The 18,230-nt window shown below is 38.7% G+C and overlaps 1 protein-coding gene across 1 annotated transcript in view; it reads left to right on the top strand.

Moving 5' to 3' along the window:
• Nucleotides 1-17,952, top strand: part of LOC121992419 — a 40,770-nt gene extending 22,818 nt beyond the window's left edge. The window contains exons 7-9 of the mRNA XM_042546773.1: nucleotides 4,665-4,777; nucleotides 14,842-15,085; nucleotides 17,267-17,952. Coding sequence (XP_042402707.1) covers nucleotides 4,665-4,777; nucleotides 14,842-15,085; nucleotides 17,267-17,488 — 579 coding nt within the window. The 3' untranslated portion in view covers nucleotides 17,489-17,952. The remainder of the gene's footprint in view (nucleotides 1-4,664; nucleotides 4,778-14,841; nucleotides 15,086-17,266) is intronic.
• Nucleotides 17,953-18,230: the final 278 nt, after the last annotated feature.

Below are 18,230 nucleotides of genomic sequence, written 5' to 3'. Positions count from 1 at the left end.
AACTTATAATAAATCAATATACAACTTATTTTTATATACACAATAAACATATTTATCTTATAATTACTATAGATAAATAAAAAATACCGAAACTGTATTGGCACAGCACGATACGATACTGAAACCATATTGTTCCGGTCTGAGACCGAAACCTCGGCACGGGTCGAAATTTTAAACCTTGGTTTTGAATGCTTCTTGGACGCTAAACTTACTTGACGATAAGGCTGAAGCTTTAACAACACCTATCTCCTATCTCAAACCGTACCTCCCGATGGGATGAATCATATTGAAGTTTCATGCGATTTTGGGCAGCAAGAAGGTTTCCTCGTAGATTCTTCAAAAGTTGTTCCCGAGTTTGTAGCTCTTGATCTACTGATTCAATATGAGAAGTACCAGCCAAATATGATAATAGGCGTGGAGGCGATCGCCCATACACGACCTCGAAAGGGGTGGCCTTGAGGGACGTGTGATAACCGGTATTGTAACAAAATTCTCCCTAAGAGATCCAATATACCCATTTCTTTGGAAATTCTCCCATAAAGCAATGCAAATGCATCTCAATAACCCTGTTCACGGCTTCGGTCTGGCCATCTGATTGGGAATGGTAAGTGGACGAGAAACAAAGTTGCGTCCCACTAAGGCGAAATAGCTCCTTCCAGAAAGAACTAGTGAAGGTTGCATCACGATCGCTGACGATGGTTTCTGGAAGACCGTGAAGCTTAAAAATGTTATCAAAGAAAACTCGAGCCACCTTCACAACTGTGTATGGGTGTGATAAAGGTATGAAATGGGCATACTTAGAGAAGTGATCCACAACAACAAACAATACAGTTTTATCCTGAGATAGAGGCAACCCGTCAATAAAATCCATGGAAATGTCCGACCACACTTGGTGAGGAACGGGCAAGGGTTGTAGTAATCCCGCGAGCTTCAAATGCTCCACTTTATTGTGTTCGCAAATTGGACATTCACGCACAAATATGTGAACCTGCTGTTTCATCCCGGGCCAATAGAAATCTCGTGTAATTTGATATAATGTCTTGATATCCTTTGTGAAACTCATTATGTATCATGGTTATTATTTTAGAAGTGAGAGGAGATGTAGCAAGGAGATAGATTCTGCCTTTGAAGAATAAAAGTCCTTCCTTGTACTCTATGCGACCTTCGCCTTGCTGTGACACCTGAATAAGGTGCTGAATTTCCGGGGAAGTAGAATATTCAGATTGGATGTCCTCTGTTAAATTTAATTTAGGCATGGAGATAGCGGTCAACTGTCCATTATTGTTGTCACAACGTGAAAGTGCATCTGCTGCCACATTGTTTCGGCCTGCTCGATATTCGATGAGAAAATCAAAACGCAGCAGCTTACTAATCTAGTGTTGTTGAGGCGAGTTGGTAATCCGTTGTTCCAATAAAATTTTAGACTGTAATGGTCCGTTCGAACCAGAAACTTGTGTCCCCAAAGATAAGCATGCCAATGACGTATAGCTTTGGCCAATCCGATGAGTTCTTTCTCATAAGCAGGGAGCTTCTTGTGTCATTGGGCCAAGGGACGGCTAAAAAAAGTAATGAGGCGTCCTTCTTGTTGCAGAATTGCACTAATCCCCATATTTGAAGCATCACAATTCACCACAAATGGCTTTGAGAAATCGGGCAAGGCAAGTACCGGTGTGGAAATAAGGGCGATCTTTAGATTTTGGAATGCCAATTCCGTCGCCTCATTCCATTCAAAAGAGTTCCTTCGCAAGAGGCTAGTTAGAGGGGACGACAACACTCCATATCCTTGGACAAATTTACAATAGTACCCCGTGAGCCCCAGAAAACCACAAAGGGCACGAAGAATAGTGGGTTGTGGTCAATGGAGAACTGCTTCAATTTTGCCATTATCGACGGCCACCCCTGAACGAGAAATGATGTGACCAAGATAGGCAATTTCCGTCCGAGCAAATAAACACTTAGAATTTTTTAGGAAGAGGTGTTGCTGCTGTAATATCCCAAAAACGAGCTGCAAATGGTGGAGATGTTCCTCCCAAGAAGCACTGTAAACCAGTATATCATCAAAGAAAGTTAGTACAAATTTTCTTAGAAAATGGCCAAAGATATTATTCATAAGAGCTTGAAAAGTTGAGGGGGCGTTGGTGAGTCCGAATGGCATTACTACGAACTCAAAATGACCATGGTGAGTGCGAAAAGCCGTCATGAAAATGCTGTCCGGTTCTATTCGGATATGGTGATATTCGGATCTGAGATCCAACTTAGTAAAATAAAAGGATCCATGTAATTCATCAAACAATTCATCGATCACAGGGATAGGAAATTTATCTTTAATTGTCTTTTCATTGAGAGCCCTATAATCCACACAAAAACGCCATGTGTCATCTACTTTTTTTACCAGTAAAACTGGCGAAGAGAAAGGAGATGTACTTTGTCTAATCAGGCCCTTGGCAATCATGTCATTACATTGATGCTCGATTTCATCTTTTTGAGCATGGGGGTATCTATAAGGACGCACCATGATACGGTTGGTACCTTGTTTAAGTAAAATTTTGTGGTAGCACTTATAAAAAGGTGGAAGGCCGTTGGGTTTCTCCAAAATTGCAGCATACTTTTCCAAAATATGTCGTAGTTGTTTTTCATGAACTTTTGGAAGGGTAGTTGTTGTGAGAGAGACCACTTGTACTGTTAGAGTAACACTCGATCCTTGTAAATAAATGGTGTTGCTGGTATGTTGAAAGCTCATGCACATCTGGGAGAAATCCCAAAGGATGGGACAAAGGGTGCGAAGCCAGTTGACTCCCAACACTGCTCCAATGTCCCCCAATGGTAGAATGAAGAATTCTACATTAAATTTGTGATCACCCAAATGGATTAATACATTGCGGCAGACCCCAAGGCATTGTAGTCGTCGCCCATTAGCTACTGCCACCCAGAGCGCTAGACTTTTATCAACAGAAGCCCAAGATTGATGTAAGTGCTGAATTTAAAAAGCAATGAGTACTTCCCGAATTGATGAGGACTAGCAAGGGGGTGTCGTTAATTCGTCCTTGAATCCGCATGGTTTGAGGAGCATGGGTGCCCGTGATCGCATTGAGGGAAATTTCAACATCCTCGACGTGGTTTTGTTCATCATAATCTTCTAATCCCTCAAGCCCAAAAAGACGTTTGCAACGGTGACCGGGAATGTAAAGTTCGTCGCAATTAAAACAAAGGCCCTTGACACGCCGTTCTTCCATTTCCGTTCGATTTAATCGTTTGATAAATGGTTGCTTCGGTGGTAGGACAGGGGTGCGCCGTGGTGTGACCGTTGATTCAGATCGTTTGGAGCAGCATTCATAAAGACGAGCAAAACTCATAGCCGAAGTGAGATCTTCTGGGTGGTGAAAATCGACTTCCACAACAATATGATCTTGGAGGCCACTAATGAATATTTGCACTTCTTGTTCTGAGGTTAAGGAACTCACTCGTGCCGCCAATTTTTCGAACTTTCGCTGGTACTCTTCCACGGATCCTGATTGTTGAAGTTTTGCAAGCTCGCCCAATTTGTTGTAGCGAATAGGTGGCCCAAACCTCAAATTACACTGATATTTGACTTCCTCCCATTGAATATGAGGTCGATCACGTTCGAGTTTGATGAACCATAGTTGACCATCTCCCTCAAGATGGAACGAGGCTAGGCCCACCTTTTCTTCCTCCAAAGTGCGTTGATGGAGAAAAAAATGGTCGCATCGATTGAGCCATCCCAAAGGATCAGACTCACCATCATAACGTGGGAAATCCAGTTTCGAATATCGTGGTATATATGAGGATCCCTCCTCATGGCCATGATACCTTTTCGAGCGGTGCATTTGTGGATCGGCATGATTGTTGCTTTCTTCACCTTGATGGTTGTTGTGCGAGTGTAGATTAGAAAAGCTTTTCGACAATTCCTCTAGTTGAGCATGGATGAGCTGTTGCCGTTTTTCATTGGAAGTTTTATCCTCCTGGTAGATTTTGAGAAACACATCAAAACGTTGTTGAAGTGCTTGTGAGCCACCCATTACGACGGACTTTGATACCAATTTGTTGAGACCCTTGGCTATGGATCGCGTAATGGGACGGTTTACCGATTGGTCGGCAGGATCAACCTTCGTCTTATTGGTTTTACGACCTTGACGACCTATGGTGGTAGGAGGGATTTGAGGCTCGAGGAAATTAAAGAACCTCTCAATCTATGGATTTAATTTCTTTCTTTTGTAAGACTCAATGATAATTTTTCTTGCATTATTTCAACCATTTAAATACAACTAGGACGTTCTTTCTCAATGAAGGAATAAGACAACCCCTGAATAAGAAATGTTTTATTCTTACTAAAAATAAAAAGATACTAGACTCAATTCTACTTAAAATAAAAGATACGTGACTCAAATAAAATCAATTACTATAAATAATTATAGCTAAATCAATTTTCTTGATTTGCACCATCTTTTCTAAATCTGCTTCTCTTGATTTGCACCATCCTTTCTAAATCTGCCGTGCGTGTATCTCTTATATTTGATGGGCTCCAAATTCTCTTTTGTTGTATGGGCTCGGTCCATAACATGCATTTCATAAGGAGTTTTTTTATGCATCATTGAAGGAGCGGTCACTGCTAATTTCTTCCTTATTTGATTTCTTTAATTTTGCAGAAGCTCCTTCGACCTATGCTCCAACTGGGAGATTTCCTTATTTCTATGGCTTCGTGGGATGAACCTATCAAGTCCATAGTTTTCTGTTCTTTATCTTGTTTCATCATTTTCAGGTGTTGTTTTAGTAATTTTACTTGTTACTGAAAGATGTTAGATAGTTTACTCCAATCTGAATTTAATTTTTGTTATGATCAGCTTGTTACCATCAATATATTTTAGTGGCATTTTATACATATAGATCTCATATTTCTGCAAAAATATGCTTCACGAAGGACCAATGGTTGTTTCCTGCTTACGTTTGATAATATGGAATTAGGAATAACTATTCTTTTGAGGGACATAATATGAACTTTCTAAAAATTATATTCCATGAAGATTCTCACTTTATGGGATTTATATGTGAATAAATATTTAGGACTGAGAGCTCATAACGCTAGATATGGATCATTATTATCTGCAGCTAACAATATAGCTTGACATAGAGTTTAATGGCAGGACAGAAATCATGTAGCAGACTAAATACTCAGACTCACGGCCTTTTGTTGTCATAGTATGCAGCATACTCTTCTTGGCAGGATAGCGTTCTTTTAGCTTAGTGATGAATATTCCATTCTGTCAGCTAAATTTATTCCACATGAGAAAACTCGGGCTATTATTTATTCAATGGATGAACATTGAGAAATTTAGGGGGTGTTTGGTTGATGGGTTTGGAAATGAGGGAATGGAATGATAGTAAAAGATAGTGTTTGGATTGTGGGTTTGGGAATGACATTTTGGGAATGATTACTAGATTTATGGGAATCAACCAAACCCATATAACTTGATGGGTTTCATTTCCATTCCTATTCCCATTCCACCCTACTATCAAACCCATACCCATAGTCATTCCCATCATTTAACCAAACGCCCCCTTAATTCTTTTCATTCAGAAAAGTGTCAGCAAATTATCTTCATATGCATGAAATTATCCAATTAAAACAAATATTTTGACTCCCATATTTCTTTTCCATTGTAATTGGTATCCTCATTGTGGGGATCCATTTTGTTATTTCATCTTCCTCTGCCTTAATGAGAAAAGGCTATCATAAAAAAAAATTAGTGAAACTATGAGAAATATTTGTCAAGGGAGCACAAAAATGATAAAAGGACTACACTTATGACATGGGTAAAAAATTAATCAAGCTAAGTTACTAAATAATTTTTGTTGAATATCTACAATGCTCTTATTGTACAATTTACCTGCGGGTTTAGAATTTATGGAATATTAATTTATTTCAGCATGTTAAAAATTCATGTATTGATGTAATTTCAAGTAACTACATAAGAGTAATTTGTGATTAGGATTCAAAAAATTCCGCTATTATGAATCAGACTAGAGTCCATTCTATCCCAACTAGTGTTTTAAATCGCATAGCGTTGGTTCATAGCGTTTTTGTCTTGTCATCGCGTAGCGTAAATAGCGAAGTGCATTGTGCAAGCTTTTCGTGCACGTCAATTTTTAAATTTTAAAAAATAAAATATACTTATATAAGTAAAATAAAAATAACATAACCTAAAATTAATCATAATAATTCATTATATGTCAAAATATCCAAGAACAACAATTGAAAAAGTCTTATAATTAAAACAACGTAACCTACAAATAATCAGTATCATCCAAGTCTGTATCACTATCATCATCAATAGTATCTATGGTTAGAAAATTTCCACTATCAAAAGTTGTTGGAATTATTCCATCATAATTTTCAGCATCAAGATGATTATCTTCCACATTAACAAGACTCAACCTTGTTTTTTTGTTTTTGCTTCCACCTATTATATAAGAGATACGACATTTAAGAATTAATTATAGGTGAAGTAGATATAAGTAAATAATTTGCATATGCTTACTTGAATTTTCAACAACTCTTTTTTTTTTAATTTGTAGGAGGAACTTCAACTATATCCTCAACATCTTCGACTTGCTTATTTGAGTCGAAAAGACTTTCAAAGAGAGCCGACGATACACTCACAATAGTATCACTTTCAAATAATTCATCATCTTCAAGCCATTTAGTAGTTACAGGGAGGACGGGACCTTCTTTTTCAGTTATCCATTCATCATCCGAATCAATTTCATCAACTACGATGGGATCAATCTTGTCTCTCGTTCTAATGCTTCTCTCTCTAAGCTTGAAGTTATATTTCACAAATACTAACGCATTCAACTTCGCATGTTCAAGCCTATTTCTCTTTTTTGTATGAATCTAATATTAAAAGAAGAAAACATATATAAAAAAATTAAACAATGATATGAAAATTATAAAACAATTAAAATTCAAGTAGAGTTAGAAATTTAGAATATTCACCGATTCAAAAGTGCTCCAATTTCTTTCACATCCCGAAGCACTACAAGTGAGACCAAGCACTCGAATTGCAAACGTAGTAAGCTCGGATGTCTTCCAAAATGTTCCTACCACGAGGCTAAAACATAAAAAAAATTACAAGAATGTATATATAATTTTAAAATAAGAATGCTAGTATAATTTTAAACGGTTACAATAAGTAAATTTTACCCGTAACATTCTTGCTCGTTTTGCAATTCTCCTTTAGGTTTGTTATACGAGTCCAATTGGATGTCCGCTTTTAGACGAGCATACAATCCATCTCTAACTTCATCACAATTAGAAAATCTTTCTTCATAATGCAATTGCGGGTTCAAATAGTACCTGACCGCGCATAGAGGATGAAGTTGTGGAGTCCATCGTGAATCATTTTTTTTTCCAAATGAGTTTGTATTTTCTGTCAACTCCCCCACAATTTAATTTTATTGTCTCTTTTGCCTTATCCATAAGTTCATAAATATATCCCATGGCTGATCTCTCCTTCGAATCAACTTTCCTTAACACACTTACAAGAGGAACAACACTCTTAACACAAAATGCAACATGTGGCTAAAAGGGATCATTAACAACAATTCTCTTTACGATCTTCCCTTGTGTTGTTTGAGATAGTAGTGAACTAACCCAATCTTCGAAGCAAGCATTTGTTCAAGTGGTCTTTTAACCTTATACATACTTTGAAGAGTGAGAAATGAAGTAGCAAAGCGAGTAACAGTAGAACAGAGAATTTCTTTATCATTTGTGTACTTTCTCATCAAAGAAAGTATAGTCCCATGATCATAAAGGAACTTCACAACCATCTTAGCATGCTCAACTGTCAAAAAAAAATCTTCAACTTTACAATATCCTCCAACATTAGATCAGTGCAATGCGCTGCACAAGGTGTCCACCAAATTCCATGTCTAGTCTCTATAATTTTTTTTCCCGCCTTAATGCAATTTGAAGCATTCTCCTTGACAATTTGAATCACATTTTTCTCTCCCACCTCATCAACAACATCATCAAGATATTTAAAGATCAATTCCCCATTTTTAATAGAAGCTAATGCATCAATAAATTTCAAAAAGAAAGTGTTGGCGTGATTATTCACCAAAAAATTGATCAAACTTCTATTCTTTCCTTCCGTCCAACCATCAGACATAGTGCATCTATATTTTTTCCATGCCTTTTTATGCTCCTCATATATTAGGTTGATGCCATCAACCTTAGCCTTAAGTATCCAAGTTCTTAACTCATGCATTGAAGGAGGCTTGAACCCTCTTCCATATTCCGCAATACCCTCAACCATAGGCAACCAATAAGGATCATTCACAACATTAAACGGAAGTGCGACAGATTAAATAAAATGACTAACTCTATGCTTCACATCAACAAGCAAATCTTTTTTGTATGCCGAATTTAGGATTGTTTGTCTAGGTTTCGAACGAACAAACCTATGAAGAGTACCTTTACTTTTTGATTCACCACTACCAGAACATCCAATTGAATTTCCACTTACACTTCCAACTTTTGATGATTGCGTACTCATACTTGGGAGCCTCACCAATCTCTCGTAACAATTCAGTTTGTTTGCTTTTAGATGTTCTAATTTCGTCAAATGATTCTCTAATTTCTTGCTTAATATCATTCGGAACACTAACACAAGGTGCAACCTCTTCATGAGTTTGAGCTAAATGTTCCTTTAAGCAAGTAATCCCTCCATTCGATATATGATGACAAAATTTGCACCGAATAGATTTTTCCCCCTCCGTTTGATAACAATACTTCCAATCAATATCTTTTTTATCTTTTTTTTTTGACAAATTCGTAGACATTGCAAATTCCAAATATATAATTAAAATCCTAGAAAAACAAAAGAAAAAAATCAGAATAAATAATTAATTAATTAGAAAAAAATCAGAAAAAAATTCGGAATCAATCTAGGGCATCTGGATTGATCGATCCGATCCTTTCTATTTGCAGTGATCGATCCAGATGCCTGGCTTTAGCTACTGGAAATCGCGATTGCTTTTTCTCCTTCAAGAAATGAAAAACGAAAAAGAAACACCAAACGAAGAAAACCGAAAAGGAAGGTCGTCCCTTGTTGCCGGTCGCCGCTAGCCGATTGCTTGTCGCCTTTGCCCTACCTTTTCGAAGGTCACGATTCTGTTCGCCTCTGCCTCCTCGCCTCTACCCTAATTATTTTGTAATCTATTGGTGCAAAATGCACCAAAATCAAACCTGAGTTTTGATGTTGTCAAAGGTTCAAATTAAGTCTTGTTATGATCTGATGATTTGTCTAAATGTGCAGGCTATTTACTCAATCGAGAAAGCCCTAGTCACGACCAGACAGTAAAGTCTAAACAGGTTTGGAGGACCCAACGTTTGACAAGTAGGTTGAGGTAAATAACTAGAGGAGCGACAGTGAGGTCGGGTTCCTGAAGGGAACAACTTAAGGTCGCTGATCCAACTGAAGAAACTGGGAAGGTTTCCAAGTTAAGATCAAGACAGTCTTAACTATTATACTCATGCATTTTTCTACTCATGTATTATAACTGTGCTAACTTTATTTTGCAGGAATATTATTATTATATCGAACTAACTTTGTGTTGCAGAATCATATGACCCCTTGAACTTTAAATGGTCATAACTTTTGACTCAGAACTCAGAATCAGGCTCTGTCAGTGGCCACGCGACCAACACTCAAAAACCTTCATTTGACCAAGGGTTAGGTCGACTGAACAGGAGGTTCAGTCGATCGAAAAAGGCATTTTATCAGTCGATCGAACAAAGGTTCAGTCGACCGAACAGGCAAATTTGGCAAAACAGATCAGGCTCACAAACATGGTATCACAGCATGATCGGTCGATCGAAAATGAGGTTCGGTCGACCGAACAGTAAAAGCATTAATGGAGCATTAAGTGTGAATCTCGGCGAGAAGGGAAGTTCACCATTCGGTCGACCGAACAAGGTTATCGGTCGACCGAACCATTAAAGATCAGTTAATGCTCGAAGATCAAATCTCAGCGAATCCCAACACAGAAGGAAGGGAGCGGGTTCGGTCGACCGAACCCAGGGATCGGTCAACTGAACGTCGACGGTTCTTATAAGAGAGAGCTCGAGGTCCAGGGTTGAGTAACACTGTTTTGGTTTGAAATTCATCTCTGTGGAAGCTTCTGCTGATCGTGCTACTGCTCTACAACTTGCAAGCTACTCCATCCGGAAGTGCCGACCAAGCTGCATCCTAAATCAAATTGTCGGTATATTTTTATTATAAGCTTGCATTGTAATTAACTCAAGTAAGATAGAAGGCTGTTACTATCTTACTCATCTTTTGTACGCACTGCTTCTTTCCGAGGTTTTCAGAAAGAAGAGACTTAGTGGATTGCCCATCGGTGCGGTCAAGGATCGCGGGTCTTGGAGTAGGAGTTGACCTAGGCTCCGAACCAAGTAACCGAATCTGTTCTCTACTTTTCCGTTGCACGACTTTGTTTTTAAAGTAAAAAAAAAGTTTTAAAAGCGCGATATTCACCCCCCCTTTATCGCACTCATCTGATCCAACATAATCAACTATAGCGCCCGCTATGGGCTGCTAGGTCATGATAGCACACGCTATGTGCGCTATCGACACTATTGTCCTGAATAACGTGGGTTATTCGAGACAATCGTTGATTGTAGTGCACTATTCGTCACTATTGAAAACACTGATTCCATCATGCCCATCTTTGAAGAGTGAGACATCTTTTTAGTACATAGAATGGACCATTGTACTTTTCTTTGTGGGACTAATGGGCATGGACCATTCTTTCTTCAACATTTCCTCTCACAGGCATCGTGACTTAGAGATACTTAAAATGTGAGCCTAGCTCAAAGCCTATTTCATCCCTAAATAATATCTTTTGACACGGTATATCTTGATAAGATATTGACATAATGAATCACCAATCACCGAGCTTATTCATGTAAATCTATTAGGCATAGAACACCTTTGCCTAACACATTATACAATCCATTTTAATTGGAAAAAGCAAGGATGAAGAAAAGTGAAGAAAATTATACCGTTTTTAAGAAAGGTATTCAAGCAACAAAATGAATATTCCATCATTTAATATGCTTGTAGAATTATTCATTTGCTATATACTTTGGTATGTGCATGTTATATTTCCATCTATATACCCATTCAAGACCTAGACTTCAAAGGTTTTTGCAAATGGAAAATAGAGAAATACAGCCTTGCTCATTTTCTATTTATTTTTATTGTGCAAAATCAAAAAGACATCCCTTATTTTTATTTTCATCAAAAGGAGCACTCCATTTTGAAGGAAAAAATATATATATATAAAAGGGGCACTCTTCCTATTTTTCACCAAAAGTGCTGTTCTAGCACATTATTGTAGTAGTTTTGTCAAAATTGCTATAATGTGTAGCAACTTTGGCCAAAATTAAACGTGGAACAATTTGACCAAAATTATTTGTGGCAGCTTAGATAAAAAATGCTATATTTTGTAGTAGCTTTGGCCAAAACTACTGCACTTTGTATCAATTTTGACCAAAACTACTACATGTTATAGTACTTTGTGTAGCAAGTTTAAAAACTGTGACGACAGTATAGAAGATCTTGACCAAGTTCAAGTAATTTTGACTAAATTGTATAAGGATATTCTGAACAATATTTCTTATGTAGTAATTTGGACCAAGTTGGGCAATTTTGCTCTATGTATAGTAGTTTTGGGCAAAACTGCTACAACGCTGGAACATGACATTTTTGGGATGAAAAATACAATGGGGTGCTCTTTTAGTATTATTTTTTTAAAAATGGATCACTCTTTTGACAATAACGAAAATAAGGGGCTCATTTCATTTTGTTTCCCTTTTAAAATCACCATGGATGAAAATGTCACCAGAACACTAACTTGCTGCTGCAAGTTCATAGTTATAAGTCTGTGCTAGCAGTTCCTTTACTCTTCCAAGAAATCGTCATAATCTACTAAGTAACATGCAGTATAAGAATCAGCTTGCAAATAAACCTCTATGATATTTTGTTGTTGCAATAGCCATAATATATTCACTTTTGCCAATATGCAATGACAAAATATCTCTTGCTTCTTGTATCTTCTATTGTTGGGTTTCAATCAAAGTCCCACATTGGAAAGATTTGATAAAGATCATGGGGTTAAAAGGATGCATGATATCTCCGTTGGCATGAGACCTTTTGGGTAGAGCCCAAGAGCAAAGTCATGAGGGCCTAGGCCCAAAGTGGACAATATCATGCCATTGTGGAGATAGGTGGGCATCCTTCGGACACAACAAATGGTATCAGAGCCATGGTACGAACCAAATACCATGTGGGGTCGTTGAGTTGAGGGTGGGCCCGGAGTAGGTCAGGATGACCGGATGTTCGTGGGAGGCCTGGAGCAGGTCAGGGTGATCGGATACTTGTGCGGAAGCAAGTAGGTCAGGGTGACCAGATGCTCGCAGGGAGGCCCGAAGCAGGTCAGGGTGATCGGATACTCGCGGGGAGGCCTGGAGCAGGTCAGGGTGACCGGGTACTTGCGGTGAGGCGAGTAGGTCAGGGTGGCCGGATGCTCGTAGGTAGGCCCAGAGTAGGTCAAGGTGACCGAGCGCGGATGCTGGCGGGGAGGCCCGGAGCAGGTCAATGTGACCGAATACTTGCAGGGGGTAAGTAGGTCAGGATGATCGGATGCTCATGGGGAGGCCCGAAGCAGGTCAGGATGGCCGAGTACTTGCCGGGGGGGGGGGGCCTGGAGCAGGTCAGGGTGAACGGGTACTTGCGGTGAGGCGAGTAGGTTAGGGTGGCCGGATGCTCGCAGGTAGGCCCGGAGTAGGTAAAGGTGACTGAGCGCGGATGCTGGCGGGGAGGCCTGGAGCAGGTCAAGGTGAACGAATACTTGTAGGGGGCAAGTAGGTCAGGGTGACCGGATGCTCACGGGGAGGCCCGAAGCAGGTCAGGATGACCAAGTACTTGCGGGGGGGGGGGGGCCTGGAGCAGGTCAGGGTGACCGGATACTTACGGTGAGGCGAGTAGGTTAGGGTGGCCGGATGCTCGCAGGTAGGCCCGAAGTAGGTCAAGGTGACCGGGCGCGGATGCTTGCGGGGAGGCCCAGAGGAGGTCAGGATGACCGGATGCTCGCGGGGAGGCCCGGACTATGAGAGTAATTGTGGTCCTTCGTTTGAGGTGAGGATTGTTGGGTTTCAATCAAAGTCCCACATTGGAAAGATTTGGTAAAGATCATGGGGTTAAAAGGATGCATGATATCTCCATTGGCATGAGACCTTTTGGGTAGAGCCCAAGAGCAAAGCCATGAGGGCCTAGGCCTAAAGTGGACAATATCATGCCATTGTGGAGATATGTGGACATCCTTTGGACGCAACATCTATTAAATTCTTGCCTTGATCAGGTGGTTTCCCACTTCCTGTCCCTCTTCATCTTTCATATTCCTCCTATTATCCGTTCTTTTTCACCACCTCCTCACTCTAATGGAAGAGTGAAGTTATAGTAGGATCATCCTCTCTAGTGATAGAATTACCATCATCAAATTCAAATTGATTGGACTCTTCATTCATGTCCACTGCAGTTTCAATCTTGACTTCACACAATAAGTTGAAATTTCCATTATTTTCCACAGACCTAGCAGCAGAAGTGATCTTAACATCTGAGGACCAACATCTTCAAGGACAGGATTCAAATCAACGTCCTCCATTGTCCTTAAAATATCACTTTGAACCACATAATGAACTTTTGAAATTCTTCAAGACAACTCATATTATTATGGAAGATAGGTAGTAATATAAATACATAATCACTCTCATTGCTAGGTTAGAAGTTTCTCTGAGCTATTGGCATTACAGTCTATTTTGGCACCATTGAATGTTGAGAAAGTTGCAATTTGTGCGAATCTGCCAAAAAATTGCAACCACTATTTTTACTGAATTTCCAGTTATAATTTGACAGTGATATCAAGATTATAATTTAGTGAGTTACAAGGTTGTTCAGGCATAGTTTTCTCTGCACTTGCCTCAAAACATTCTCTAGCATAACCAATTCTCTCTTTTGAGCAATCATCTATTTTATGAAAAATGGAGTGGTCGCTGTCATTAGAATATGGCTAAATATCGTAAGTAGAATGTAAAGAGTCGATGACAACACCTGTAACCCACACGTAGAAGGGTAACATGTTAAGGAAAAAGAAGATACAGGTAATATTAAAAAGCAAGCACCTCAGGTCAGATTCCTTAAGCCAGGATTTGTTTAATTGTGATGTCATTAGAGACTAAATCCCTATCCATATGCACATTCTTGAACCAAGCAGATCTGTACGGCTTGTGTTTGTTTCTTGGTTCTTAAGTTAGTGTTAGAAAGAAGCAAGGTTTACAGGAATGCAAGTTGCTATATTTATTGATTTCTTAGGATAGACACACTTTGACTGGTTTGAAACTCTTGCTTTACTTTTTTTTTTTGAGAAAGAGTTGAAACGTAGAACATGGTTTCTGTCAATTATTGTACTGTTTCCATTTTGAAAGGACCTTTGATGCTTTGATCTTATGAAATCTTGTTCTCACAGTATGCTATTGTGATGTACAAAAGCAATGAGAATATTAATAGATCTATTTCACATAATTACTTACAACTCTAACTTATTTAAGTGTCGCAAGTCTCTTCATACATTTGGTTTTTCTTCTACTCAATGTTTCTAGGCCAAAAGCTTTTTTGAAATATTACAAAGTTGAAGCTACATTGCAATTAGATTAAGAAGCTAACAAGAGTTATTGCTACAAAGTTGACTGTTTGATTGCAGGGAATGGCTTGGATATGCTGTTGTTATGTTACTTTTATTTCTTGCCATCTTCATGCTGCTTACTCGAATAAGTAATCAAGGAAAGCCAATTGATCAGCTCAAGGTTAAGGTTCCACCTTCAATGACCACAATGGAACAGATATTGGCAGTTCAGAATGCCATCTCTCAACTTGAAGAGCTGGTCCAGGATGGAAATATTATTCTTTTGAAATTACGAGCACTGCTACTGGCTGTTCCTTCCCAGGTTTTGATTTTTCACACCTTAGTTACATTTGTTATTTGTTTTCATATTCAACACACTTGGATGCTGTCATCAACAAATTATTATGCTATGGAGGATTATGCAACTGTGTAATATCTATTATTGTAATACTCCTATTGATCAATAATATCTATATAAAGGTAGAGGGGGCTACCTAGGCTTCCTTGAAGTGGAAGTTCTAAATTTTCCCTCAACATGGTATCTGAGCTTCCTCCCTTTGCTCTCCACAATCTTCTTTGTGTTGTCCACGTCCAATGCCACTTATGACCCCCCTGCCTATGTGCTCCTTCATATTGTGACACCTTCTAGCACCACTTGACCTCCACTAGTACACTCCAACCCACTTATCCTTCACTTGTGCATGACCATCCACCCATGTCTGTGTCAGTTTCTCTTTGCCTTCATGCATTGCTTGACCTTTGCTTGTGCATGATTGTGCATGCATCTTTATATTGGTCCACCTCCCCCCTTGTATGTGCTTCTTCTCCACCCACGTGTATTTGTCCAACATATGCTTCATGCAACTCAAGCCTCACACGCCCATGTATGCTCCAATGCGCCAATTTTTTTTGTCAGATTTTCGAAATGCCTTGTGCCCCTCCGCCTGTGCATTGGATCACCGTTTCTAGTCCTCTCTTTAAATCAGTAACTAAAGGAGCATTTGGATCTTCATGGTCCATGATGCCTCCCCTGCCCCAGCCACCCATGCACATCCATTCATCCGCCTCCACATGCGTCTGCAGCTCTCTAAATGCATCTTCACATAGCATAAAATAGGGTCAACTGAGTGCATGTGAGGTGGTTGATCTGGATTTATGATCTTTGCACGTGTATTAATACACGGATGAGTTTCCCTCTTTCCGTGCAAGTTCATTTTGCATGTGCATTACCATCATCTCTCAGCAATCCCCGTGTGAGTTCATTCAACACGTTATTATTAATGGCTGAGCCCCTACGTGTGTATCATTACGTGCATGTCAAGCTGCCTTGCCTTCTTTCTGTGTCATTCGCAGATCTTAAGCCAATGTGCCCTACTTCTCTGCATGTGTCATTCTGTGGACCTCATCTCTCTTTTAGTGTTAAGATAAATTTGTACTTCTCTTTGCATGTCATTACATGGACATTTCAAGACGGATATATTCTCTCTTCTCACCACGTGTTATTCCATAGGCTTTAGATCACTCTAAGAATTTTTTTGTCATTCTCATTCTGCGCACTTCTCTAGTTTCTCCTCCAAATGAGTATCATAGGTTGTATTAGTTGAATATATTTGCAACAAATTGTTTTTTATATTTGAATCAATTTGAAGGAAGCAATATGGATTTCTATGCAAATATAGAATAGGTAAGAGGTTTATTGTAATATTTATGTAAACGAAGGAGCTACCTAGGGTTCCTTGAGGAGGAAATTCTAATTTTTCTCTCGACACAGTACAAAACGCATCAGGGTGACTATTCATAACTATTCAATAAGATAGGGAACTTTAAAATTAGTATGTACATCCATGTCAGTAGTCCATGGATTCAAACCTTTCCAACCCTAAGAAGAGGCTGGATGCACTGTGCACCATTGTAAAAAAGCGAAGTTAATCGTGTTTTAATCATTGTTGCATAAGGTCAAAAATGTATCATTAATGAATCCCAAGCAAATTGGAAGTTTAATCAAGTATCTTAAGTGGGACTAAGCAATTAAATTTTCTTTGGAAGGTTAATCAAGTAACTTAAGTAGGAATAACTGTGTAAATTGTTTCTTGCTTCATATTCTTCATGTTTTTGTAAATGATTGGTACTTGGGAATTTGAAAGATTATTTTTGGTTTAGTAGTTTTTGATTCTTTAATCCCTGCCTACAGGAAAAGGTGAAAGATATGGATTGCATTATAAGGCATAATGTTATCAAAATAATTTAACATGATTTAGGAATTATTACAAAAATAAACACGAAAGAGCAGTTATTATTGTAGTGCCTGGTGGATGAACTGTATAAAACGTGAATAGTGTAATCATGTACATATATATAAATTCTGCAAGTGAATCTCCCTTGACTGTCAATCTGCTTACCTTTAGGAGTTTTTTCACTGATCTTGTAGTCATTTCCCTCTATTTGTGCATGCACTTTAATTACTAAATTGGTGTCTGTTTTCTTGTTTGATTCTTCTGGGCAGGCAACAGATAGAGCTATATTGGTTCTGGTTTTACTGGCATTTGCAGTAGCTTTTTTGCCTATTAAGTTTTTACTCATAATGGCATTCCTGGAAATATTTACTCGGAATTCTCCTCCACGAAGGGTGAGCTCTGAGAAATTTATGAGAAGATTTAGAGAATGGTGGTTCAGCATACCTGCAGCTCCTTTTCTTCTTGATGGAAATGATAAGAAAAAGAAGTGAACATATTGTCCATGACCATTGTGCATAATGTCGTTATCTGCATATCACCCGTGAAGAATCCAGCTGTCTAGGTCTCTACTGTGGCCCATGAAGATGGTAGACAATGTTCTTTGAATTAAACTCCTCTTTGTTCTATCATATCCTTCATGATGAAGATGGTAGAGAATGCTCTATGAATTAAACACTGTTCTATCATATCCTTCATATAAAACAGGACTTTGAATACTTCTCTAGGTTTGAGGTTCTCATACATAAGAGTTTGATTTTTGTTGATATTGACAAAATTCTGTATTTTTTTACAATAGCTTCTAGCACTGGAACTACAATTGCCATGGAACCTTGTTCTCCTTGCAGAAAGAGAATTGTTTTTCAATTTGCGGAAGTTTTTATCTCTTGGGCGAGCTCAATCGCCTTGAACAATGCAAGCTTAATTCTGCTGTAAAGAAGAGTTGAGAAATTGTTTTCTCCCAGTTGTAACTCATGCTTTATTCTGCAGTTTAAGTCTGCAGTTTATTTCTCTTTAGCTAGCTGGCCTTGAACAATGCAAGCTTAAATCTTCCGTAAAGAATTGAAAAACTGTTTGGTTGTCTGTTCTAATACATGCTATATTTTGATATAATGTTGGGTAATGATTAATCACGTTGGCCTGTGTTTAAGGTGGCATATTTATACAAGTCAAGGAGCATCAACAGGATAACTTACTATTTAAGATTTAGTCTATTAGAGCAACCATAATGCCACA

This window comes from Zingiber officinale, chromosome 6B (genome assembly GCF_018446385.1).
Source record: "Zingiber officinale cultivar Zhangliang chromosome 6B, Zo_v1.1, whole genome shotgun sequence".
Lineage (NCBI taxonomy): Eukaryota > Viridiplantae > Streptophyta > Magnoliopsida > Zingiberales > Zingiberaceae > Zingiber > Zingiber officinale.
Note: the sequence above shows the minus strand (reverse complement) of the source record. Positions and strands in the feature narration are given on the sequence as shown.